The following is a 12,038-nucleotide window of genomic DNA, read 5'->3' as shown; positions in this document are numbered from 1 at the left end:
GCTCATATATGTTGATACATGTCTTCCAGCGGCTGCGGGTGAGCGGAATTTTTTTTTTGCTGCGTGACGTATGTTAACGTTCGATTCGAAGGAAATCAGGAAGTGTTGACCGCCATTTTGTCACTGCGAGTAAATATATTGTTAATTTCAAAGCGTTGGAACATGGAAAAGGGAGAAGGTAGAGATTGTCTTGCTGCTTAGTTTTTCTCAGGGTGTGCAGTAAGGCCCCGGTTGTGCTTATACTCACGGTGGGGTCTTCGAACAGTTTAGCAAATGATGATCCAAGCTGAGGCAAAGGAGGGTGTCAGTCGGGGGGGGGAGCAATGGTGCAGTTTTCACTTCCATGTCTATGTGTTAAAATCTGGTTTAATTAATCCGTATTGATAAACATTGTCTGCGCCATCTTGCCTTTTTTCCAATGCCACACTTTTGTCGTGCACGGCAGCCATTTTAGATGCCTTGACCAGACCCACTCTCTGCACGCCGCCGATCCTCAGCACGGCTCCCCACCCTCGCAAGCATCTCCCCCACGCACTGGTCACCCCGACTCTCTCTCTCATGCATGGGCCATAAACCTCCCCCCATCTGCGCTGCTCTTCCCTGAGAATCACACCCCGTGCCCGCCCGACACCTCCCTTTCACCCTATTTACTACCGCACCCTCTGACACTCCTCTTCCTCTGTGTCCGATTGTCCAGGCCGGTCCCAGGCTATCAGCTAGCCCTGCGGATGTAGTTTATGGCCCCAACTGTAAAGAATCACCCCTCTTCAAAGGAGTTATAATAGATCAAGGCCCCCACCCCATGAGATCCGTCACACCACACGCATTCCGGGAATCGGCGGAATGTCCTGCTGTTCCTACTATCTGATAACGATCCTGTATTGTGATTGGGGAGGGGATTCTCACTGTAAGGGTGTGTGTATTTTGGTTCGTTTAGCCTTGGTCGCTACTTGATACATTGGTCCCCTTTGGACATTCTCTGTGTACAAACGGAGAGGAATACGAAGATTCTCTCTTCCTTTGCAGGTAGTGAAGGGTAGGTAACGCGGACCTTTGTCCCCCGTTGTAACCCGTCGTGCCTATCTCTTTCTCACCATTTGATTGTTTGATTGTCCGAACACTGGTTGTTTGATATTAGTTCTTTGGAGGTATTCTCTGCTTACAAATAACGTGGAATAGAGATATTCCGTCTAGTCTTTGCAAGCAGTGAAAAGATAGGTAGTGCGGACCCTTGACCCCTCTTTTGTAATCTGTCATGCCTATCTTCTCCCCACTGATTGGTAATTGGTTCTACCCGGACCATTTATTAGAGGTAGCTCGTCCGGCCCCACCGGAGGGCACCCCTAATAAAGAGGACATATATATAAAATACGGATTAGCCACGGTACCTTCCTAGCAAATTATGGCAAAACGAAAGGAATCGAACAAAATCAGTAGGCCACTGATAGGATCCTTTCTGACCCTGCTAAAACAAGAAACACCAGGAAATAGCCCTCCGCAAAAAGTATGAAACCAGGGGGAGGAGCCAAGCTCGCGGTCGGGATGGCCACGAGGTAGTTCGGCTCTGCCGCCCTCGCTGCCTAAGCATGCCTGCGCCCAACCCGCCCAATAACCGACAAACCCTATACAAATGAAAGTCTGCTGATACCCACTATCGGCGTCACCAGATTGGACTAGATCACGCACAATTGGACTATGTCTTTTTCTGGTTATACAGTAACATCTTTGTGCTCGTTGCCACATTACAAATATATAGCACTCCAACAAAGTAGTAGAATTATAACACTTTAATAACTTATAAATATATACAACGCTCCAACAAAGTAAACACGTTAAAAAAAAAAACATTTTAAACAACTATTTACATGGCAGCCTGCTGCAACATCCATCTCAAAGCATTCACCGTCCGCTTGACACTGTCCCTGCCCCTCCCTCCCCGGAGTAGCACCAATGGGCTGCTTTGGGCTGTCTTTTAGTCGGCTTTGGGCTATAAAAAGCCTACAAAATCCGTCGGCCTGTGAGGCGGCGTCAGTAGCGGACCGTTGTGCGAAGGCCGAAGGCAGCACAACGCGCCGAGATCCGGACGGTACTGAGGTGGTGTCCAGCAAGTTGCCACACTGGTCTGGCCATCCTACAATGCTGCGCCGAAAGACGGCGTGGGGCGCCCCGTGGGGGGAGGCGGCGCGAATGGGCCTCCCCCGCCTCCCTAGGTGGAGGCTCCTCAGCTGCAGTGGGGCGCCCCTTGGCGTTTCACTCGCCATCCACCTGAGTTGCGCCCGCTCTTGCGGCACAGTGCCTCACCCGCCATCCAGCTGAGTTGCGCCCGCTCTTGCGGCACAGTGCCTCACCCGCCATCCAGCTGAGTTGCGCCCGCTCTTGCGGCACAGTGCCTCACCCGCCATCCAGCTGAGTTGCACCCGCTCTTGCGGCTACAGCGTCTCGCCCACCATCCAGCTGAATTGCGCCCACTCTTGCGGTGCAGCGATAGGCGGCTGCCACAGGACTCTCAAAATGGCGGCCGGCTCTTCGGATTTGGGCCTGGTCCACTAAAATGGCCCTGGGACACCTTGGAACTCGGACGCTTGCCTGCTAGGGCATGGGCCCCATTCCCGAAAGCGTCCCCTCAGCCTTGAAGATTCTACAAAAGTCACCGGGGGCCCCGACTCCTGCAGGCTTCCGGTGGGGAGCGGCTGCCATGATTGCTTGCGGAATGGCCACGACGGAGCCACGAGATGGTGGTGCTCTCATGCTGACGCCAGCTTCAGTCTGAAACATCCAGAAACACTGTAGACTACCAATTCGATCAGTTCCGGTGGAGCCCCAACGTGACCCGGTAGGGAAGAACTTGCCCTCCCCTCTTTCGACTGATGGTTCTTGTTGCCTATCTCTTCTGTTGTCATTTAACTGAACCTTTTTTGACTGTCGAAAGGGGTTCTAGTCCGACCGCTGGTTGGTGGAGCCATTTTGACTATATCCTGGACCTGCCCGGCCTCGCCCAAAATGGCGCCGGTATAAATGGGACTCGCAACTCCTTGTTGTGTACTGGTTGCCCAGCCTTGATATCACGAGATACGTATGCAGTTTTGAAGCACATGGCGGGCGGGGACGAGTACTGATTGAACATTTGGACATCCCTATTGATATTAAGTTCTGATGTGTTATTGATTACTGTACTATTGAAAGTTCGAATTAACGTCACCCATGGTACTTGCCCGCAAATGTATATCTAGATAATTTTATTGTAACTGGCCCTGTCGTACTTTAATTATAAAATTTACGTCCACCGATTCCGCAACTGTTAGACACCTTAGTTCTTGCAACCTAATGGCCCGCCCGTTACGTTCTTCTACAGTGTAAATGTCCCCTCATCATATACGATTCCAGTTTGCTCCGTGGCCGGCCCACGTGGTTATAGGCCCGTATTTGTATACTGACATTTTCACAATAAAGGTTTTTAAAACAAAACATGGTAGTAGTACCTAGATTGGTAAAGTTTTGAATAATAGCCACTGTTTTCGAATCAGTAAAAGTCAAGTGAAATAAAGCAGCCCGATTACATGACGGTTAAAAGGTATAATACGCAGGAATGCTGTAAAGATAAAAGGTCAAGGGCTGTTGTGTTTTCCACTCCTGCAACATAAAGTGATCGATAAGAATCCGATATTCAGGCCTATCAGCGACTAAGACAGCAGGCCGAGCCTCTTTTGCTCAACGGCTCCCTCATGGGACGAAGAAACGCCCTTTTTCTCGAAATAGGAATATTTTACTTGCAGGACAGTTGTAAATTTCCCGGGAAAATACATTAGCCTGGAACATTGTTAGTGATTAACTGTAAATGCATCTGGGTCCTTTGCTTTACAAGTCAGAGTGAGAAAAAAAAAGGTGGGGCTTTCATCATTTGGGAAAAAAAATGTTCTAAACCAATGAAAAGTGTTATTTTTAGGTCATATGACCAAGCCTTCCATCATTAGGAAACCAAAAGTAAAATGAACCAATGAAAAGTTTTATAAACAAGTCGCTTCCGGGTGCGCTAACGCGGCGCGTCATAAGACGCATTACGCGGTAACGTGATACGTCGCGCTTACGCGACGTGTCACAATGTTGATTTCTAACGCGGTAGTTGCGCTAACGGAACGTTTACCGGATCACGGAACAAAATGAAGCTAACGGGAAGCTGCCCGGTTCGCGGACCGGCAGCGAAACAAAAAAAATAATTAAAAGAATATATATATGACAAAAATATAAAATATATTTTTGAATTAGAATAAGAATACATTTTACAGCTTTTGATATTTGCTATTAAAAAACCATTGAAATTCACTGAAAAAACCATAGGTTATAGACCATATATAGTTAGGGATTAGCATTTACAAAACCTTGAAAATTCACTGAAAAAACCCTAGGTTATAGACCATATATAGTTAGGGATTAGCATTTACAAAACCTTATTTTACTCGCACAAAACCATTGAAATTCACATATATAGTTAGATGCACTAACTATATATCGCGCACCCGCAATCCACTGCTGATGATGTCCCATATTACATCATTCATGACATGGTCAGTGACATCACTGATGACATCACTGATGACATCTGAAATGACATCACTGATGACATCACTGATGACATCTCAAATGACATCACTGATGACATCACTGATGACATCTCAAATGACATCACTGATGACATCACTGATGACATCTCATTTGACATTACTGATCACATCACTGATGATATCATTCATGTGATAATACGATGAACCTCTTCAGACTCTAATATAACCTTAGATACAATCAGTGTAAACAGACACTCAGAGACTGTCACTCATCCATGGAGTTACTCACACACCTAGTCAGTCATGCAAAGAATCAATCACACCTCCATTTCCTCAACTATACAGTTATACACACCTTACTTATTCAAACATATACTAACACATGTTTACTCTCTTATACAATCCCTGATACAAGTTCACAATGATCCATACAGCCACTCACATATTCACTGGCTCTTATGCACAGTTATTTATATATGTCAACTCTCACATGTACTGTGTTTTACATATGTACTTACTTTGACATGTAGCACTGAGATATCCATTCACTCACCAATACACTCATGCACACAGTCAACCGCCCATACAGCTGTTTCCACATGCACTTTTGAACCCATACATCTAGTGAATCAACTGCTCACACATCTATGCACAGAGTCATACACCTCCCAGGCACCCACACACACACTCAGTCTCCCATACAAATACTTGGGCAACCAATCAATAACCCATATAGTTACTCATATAGCTACTGATCAACACATGCAGCAGTTTACAGAACAACGACATAATGATGCACAAATTAAGACAGTTTAGTCACTAACCCATGCACTCAGTGAGACACATTTAATCACTCACTCATACAGTCAGTCATGCACCTACTAAATCCTTCATCCAGACACTTATACATCCACTCATTCTTCAATATGTAAGACATATTTTAACTTTACAGAAACATACAGTCACTGGATGTTGTCATCAGTGATGTCATCAGTGATGTCATTTCAGATGTCATCAGTGATGTCATCAGTGATGTCACTGACCATGTCATGAATGATGTAATATGTGACATCATCAGCAGTGGATTGCGGGTGCGCGATATATAGTTAGTGCATCTAACTATATATGTGAATTTCAATGGTTTTGTGCGAGTAAAATAAGGTTTTGCAAATGCTAATCCCTAACTATATATGGTCTATAACCTATGGTTTTTTCAGTAAATTTTCAAGGTTTTGTAAATGCTAATCCCTAACTATATATGGTCTATAACCTATGGTTTTTTCAGTGTATATATATATATATATATGAGCGAAAATTCTCCTCCGAGGAAAAGAAACAGTGACCCAGGAAGAGGATTCAAAGGGGCACTTTATTAAAACAAAAATTCCTCAGCGAATGCATTTCGGCATGTGTGCCTTCGTCTGCGCTCCTTCCCATCTGCTTGCTCCGCTGTGGCGTAGGCAAACCTGCCTCGATGTTGTATAAGTACACCTTACTCTGCCCCCTGATGGTTTTGAGCTCCCACGTGCAGTCCTGTAGGCAAAGACTGCAAATCCCAGAATGCCACGGTATGGTGCCAACTAGGGAAGGAGATGCTCGGCGGGGTTTCACTCGCGGAGAGGGAATCGATGGCAGGCACAAACTCCAAGTATGATGGCAGGTAGGGCAAATCAATAATCCAGCACCCCCTCAAGTCCCCTGCATTATGACTGCAGCAACCTCTCAGCCAGGAGTTCGTCACGGGGGTGGGCACAGGAATCCCGGTCACCCAGAAGGAAGTGGAATACCTCCTAACCGCTGCATGGTCCCGGCGTCCTGGTGGGTTCTTGGGCGAAATTGCTAACGCAATCTGAGTGAAGAAATGCTCGGACGAGCAAGCCAGAGCGCCCTTGCCTCTTGTGCTGCGGGGGTTTCACTGAAGTACGCACTGGCAGTCGCATTACTAATGAGCGAAAATTCTCCTCCGAGGAAAAGAAACAGTGACCCAGGCAGAGGATTCAAAGGGGCACTTTATTAAAAGAAATGTCCTCAGCGAATGCATTTCGGCATGTGTGCCTTCGTCTGCGCTCCTTCCCATCTGCTTGCTTTGCTGCGGCGTAGGCAAACCTGCCTATATATATATATATATATATATATATATATATATATATATATATATATATATATTTCAAACCAAAGTTTTTCCGGCACGTTTGCGGCTCTCCACAGCATGCACCAGGAACACAATGCACGGACCAGAATTTGTGGTGCTCAGATGTTTTTATTCGCTTGTCGGCTATATATATATATATCCTACTGGCGATCACCAGTAGGTAGTTATAGGTAGGACCATCTTTCCATAAGAAAAGCATTTTTTGACTTGCCTAAAACGTTGGCGCTGTTTGACGAATCTTCACATAATCTTCCATAAAAAGTGTTCTGGTGATTCTAGTTGTGCATGGAACGTTTTGGGGTAATTCAGGAAGTGGGGGGCCGAGAAAAAAGGGGGGTGTAAAAAAAAGTGCATTGTTCATGTTAATTCCCATAGGAGTTTTGAACACCCTTACAGCCCAAACTGTTGAACGAAATTACACCAAATTTAGCAGAAAGGTGGATTTTGTTCCAGAGATCACACTGTTGATTATTTGGTGTAAATATGTGCAGTAGTTTTGTAGATATTAAAAGATATCCACATTTGGATATCTAAAGGCGCTGATCCCTCGAACATTGTTCACAAATTCACACACCAACAACACACCAACAACACAGCTGTGATTTTCTGGTCACAACCTGAGTAGAAAGGTGCTGCCACCATTTTACACTTTGTGGGAATAGTCCTCTGCAGTGAAAAAACATGGAATGTGGAATTAAAGCCATCCTGAGATCTCTAGAGACATGCAGTAATCAGGTTGCATTGTCTGTGATGTTCAGTCCATCTGGATGCAAATCATTTAAATTCTACATCCAGAGGTTTTCTCTGGAGTCTAGCAGTTCTTCCTGTAAGACATGCTTGGCAAGGTAAAGTTTCTTATTAAATATTGCTGATTTATAATTCCTAAATCACCCTAGCTCTGCGCTCTTTAGTGTTTTGGCTCAAGTGCTGGCTGAATAAAGAATTAGCTCTCAGCCAGCAGATTATAACTGATTGTGTGCGCCTCAACTATATGTCCCGGATCCCATGGCTGAAATACTTTAGAGGCTGCTTTGCAGAGTTGGGTCGCCCTGAACTTTTTTAAAATCCTGACATCATTGTAAAAAAGGATGTGGAGTTTGTCAAGAAAGCCTTTAGCTGTATTAGGAAGTTAGAAAGAGACGAGTTGGAACTGCGAAAACCCAGCGTTCGTAAGTTTTTGGCGCTAAAAACCAACCCATCGACAGAGTCTTACCTCTTGGGTTCTCTGTCCACAAATGAGCGTTTTTTATTGTCCAGGTTTCGTTTGGATCTTTTTCATTTGTGACTTGCCGCTCCAAAAGGATGTAGCAGAGGACAGGTGTTAGCACCCTGTGGCTGCAACTGTGTGTCTCCACAGGATCTGCTACACTTTATGTTACTCTGCAAATTTCACGAGGTACCACAGAGACATTTTTAATTTCCCCTTTTAAAGAGGTTGAATTTTAGCCAAGACCGCCCAGCACTTTTGTACCTGCAATTGTTGAAGCCAGACTGTATTTTTTTTATTGTGGGCTACTAGAAATGTACCGTAAGAACAAGGGCCTGCCTGGAATTTTAGTTATTTTAATGGGAGAGGGCACCTCTTGTTTGTAAACTTGGTAAACATGACTTTTTTATATAGATCCATCTGCTCCATATTTATTGACATGAACTGTCATTTTAATGTATCTAGTTTTAAATGAGATGTGGATGTTTTATAACTTTTATGTTTTTTTTTCATAAAACCGAATAAAGTTGTTTTGATTGATTGATTCCTAAATCATGTACATATGTCATACACTATTTGTTCCACATATTGTTGCTAACAGATTTGAGGTGGCACTGAATCACTTATAAAAGCATGTTTATTGACATGTAAGTTGCTGTCTTATGCCATAGGTTCTTGCAACTGATTTTTTTTCTGATGATGTTTGTAAAAGGTATTGACATGTGATGCACCTTTTATAATCACAGCAACGAACCCCTATATTTGTTACAACTTGCTTGAGTTCAGCTCTCACAATAAGAGCTCGTAAATTGGGAGCTCTGCAACAAGCAATGACTGGCATTTTTGAAAAAAACCTTTTGTAATTTTTGAGCGGTGGATAATAAGGGAAATGTTTTTTGTATTGTGTTTTTGTAGTTAGGAGTTGACACAAATGGGATTCTGTCACTTTTAATTTCTGTAGTTGGTATTCCAAATAAATGGTTCCCTGAGTAACTGGACAAATTGTCAATCTGTTGCTGTATGATATGCACCGGATAGTTTCACATTTGAAATAATCTAGAAAGCTGTTGTAGATTTATTTACATATGTCCTCATTGCTGCAGATGCTTCACTTCTGATTGCTTGGTTGCAGATGGAGCTTAGTTTAGTGTGGAGTGGTGACATGAAGTCCACTTTAGATACACTGAGCAACTCGTGATACAGATCAATTACAATTTTCCATTTCCTAAACATTGAGTAGCACATACAGCAAAAGATGATGCGTCTGTTCAGTATTGCTGCTGGTGCAGCAGTATTGCTACTAATGTAACTATACCTGCTGAATTTCAATGGCTTTGTATTAGTGAAATCTTAGCCTAACTATAACGTCCCTGTAACCTTTGTTTTTTTCCATGAATTACTACGGTTTTTTTAATTCGATTTCCTAACTATAGCGTTAGAATGTCTAAGGTAGATGGTATGATGGATACTGTTGCTATAAACTGTAAATTCTCCCAATTTTCTAATTCCGGTATTTTCATACTATAAATATGTCATCAATGTATCTTAGCCATACCAGGGGCCTGATGCTAGAAGTATCAAGTATATGGTCCTTTAGTTTGCCCATAAAGTTATTCGCAAATGATGGAGCCATCAATTGTCCATGAAAGCTTCCTTATACCTGCAGATAGTGTTTACAATTGGAGATAAAATAGCTGGTTTTAAGGATAACTCTTGCAACGTTGGCAAGCACTTTAGTTGATGGCTTTTTCACAGTTCTTTCATTAAGATTTGTAAGTGTTGGTATCCATTAGTTTTGGCCTCCTTAATATAATCACTTACTTTTGTGGCACCACACCACCTTTGTCCGCAGGTTTTATAATGACATCTATTCTCTATTGAAGGTGATCGAGAACTTTTCTTTCTCCTCTGGTAGTGTTATCAAAATCATTTTAGGTGCTAATTCTTTGATGAGTTGGTTGATGGATGAAATGTATAAAGCAAGAACCGAATTTCTACTGCATTGAGAAGTCTATGATTTGGGATGGCGAAACGTCTTAAATGGTTCTGGAAGGTAGATTGGCAGATCAAAATCAGAATTATTGATCAAGTATTCTGTATGTCTACATCTTCTCTCAAATGTTTTTAGGGGTCTCATCATGTTGGCAGTATTATGGTCCTTAGTACAAGACAGAAATAGAGTCCTTTTCTCAAAAGGTGCATTTACCCTGGTGATGAATGCCCTCCAGTTAAGTCAATACCTGTGTCTTAAGTCTGGAAGGGTTGCTGCTGGCTGATGCTAAGCGGTCTTTTTATGGTGTTTACTCACAAGACTTAGACTGACAAGCGAATCACCACAAATAGAATGATTTGTGAATCGGTAAAGTGGGAGAGAATTTATATGAAATCTTAGCATGTCTCTTTTTGTTTTTGCTGATTTAATCTTAAAAACATTCCTGACTGTCATCTTTTTACTTCTGCAATCCTCTGTAGTATGTGTGCCATTTCAGACTCACTTCTGTCTTATTTAATAAAGTTTCAGTTATTTTTGTAGTTTGATTTTAAGCATCGTCATTGCTTGAATGCTTAATTGAACAGATGCTGAAAGTAGTGCCATTGATGAGTTATGCAGTAAAATAGTCCACGTAGCACACCGTACAAAGTTAGTTCAAATGGTGGCGTAGACTTAATCTGCAACCACATGGAATAGATGTTATGTTTGCTATAGATTTGTAAATATGCTTTTGTAAACTGGCACTTTCTGATATTCACCTGGATAAATAGTTGAATAAATCTGCACAAACCTTTCCAAAAGAAATGTCCTCCACTTATGTTCCATCACAGAATATTTTGAGCTGATCTACCAAATGAAAGTCAAGAAAAAGGGTGATCCCAAAACATTGTTTTCCGCTATTTAATTCCTTTAGGAAAGATTGCACTCTGATTGAGAATAAAACAGCTGAACAGAATAATAAAAAAAATTAACAGAATGTTAGAACTTTATTCAAAAAGCAAGCTCTTCGTTATTTGGTGTAAATTGGTACAGTAGTTTTTGAGAAATTAGCATTTCAAAAGGTTCTCGGTGGGCATGAACAGCTTAACCACCAGAAAAAGATAGTAATATCTGGATCGTTGGTGTCTAGATATGCTCTGATGGGTGATTTTAAAGGGGATTGGTCAATCCTGATTGGCTGGCCACAGCATGAACAATATATTGTCACAGCCGTTCTGGGACTTAGGGACATGGTCCCTGCGCTCTAAGCATGAATTATAAAAAAAACTATAAGGGAGCTGGTGAGCACGTGGGGTGTCCCAAAGGAACCCCACCCTTGAACGGCTGGCCAGAGCATGGACAACATATTAGAATTTCTTAAAGCATAGGCCTCTATCTCAGAAAAGACTGCCTCTTGTGCTACCTTTCTTCCACCGCTGTAATCTAAATTGACCTCATTTACCTTTTGACTTGTCCCTGCAGGTTGACTTTCAGAGAGAATGTCTTCATTTTGTATCCGTTTCAAAGTCCTTGAAGGTGAAAGAGGCATTTAGGATACCTGGGGGAAAGTCCTTAAGAAACAGTGAAATAGGCATACAATATATGTTCTCTGGTGCACACACTAACAATAATATTTTTCTTAAAAATGGCAGAAACCTTTTGGACAAATCCACAGATCAAACTACATTTGAAAGAGAAAGATGATGGGCAGAAGGACTGCACATTTATAGCAGCTTTGTTACAGAAGAACCGACGCAAGATGAAGAAAGTTGGAGCTGATATGCAAACAATTGGATATGCAATTTATGAGGTGGGTCTATTCTAATATTGTCCTGTGACCTAAGTGAATGAGGCTCTGTGTTGCCAGAATGATATGCTTGCTAAATACCCTGGGCCAGGACCACAAAAAAGCTAGTAATCAACTGATGTTACAATTCCTCTTGTGATTAGATTAGAAATATGACTTTTTGGGAATACACAAACATCCTCTGGACAATAGATAGATGCAAATGATAGATTCCCATTAATTGTCTTCTTCAACACTCGTTCCTGGGGACTGTGAGACAGGAGGACAATCCACACAAGTGAGTAGGGATGTGCAATATTATGCTGAGCATTATTTTTTTAAATGTCTACAGAGAAAAACTA

The 12,038-nt window shown here is 42.5% G+C and overlaps 1 protein-coding gene across 1 annotated transcript in view; it reads left to right on the top strand.

Moving 5' to 3' along the window:
* Positions 1-12,038, top strand: part of CAPN9 (calpain 9) — a 301,607-nt gene that overhangs the window by 181,739 nt on the left and 107,830 nt on the right. The window contains exon 10 of the mRNA XM_086927144.1: positions 11,543-11,700. Coding sequence (XP_086783270.1) covers positions 11,543-11,700 — 158 coding nt within the window. The remainder of the gene's footprint in view (positions 1-11,542; positions 11,701-12,038) is intronic.

Source organism: Lissotriton vulgaris, chromosome 6 (genome assembly GCF_964263255.1).
Source record: "Lissotriton vulgaris chromosome 6, aLisVul1.2, whole genome shotgun sequence".
Classification (NCBI taxonomy): Eukaryota; Metazoa; Chordata; class Amphibia; order Caudata; family Salamandridae; genus Lissotriton; species Lissotriton vulgaris.
This window is presented reverse-complemented; position numbering and strand designations above follow the sequence as displayed.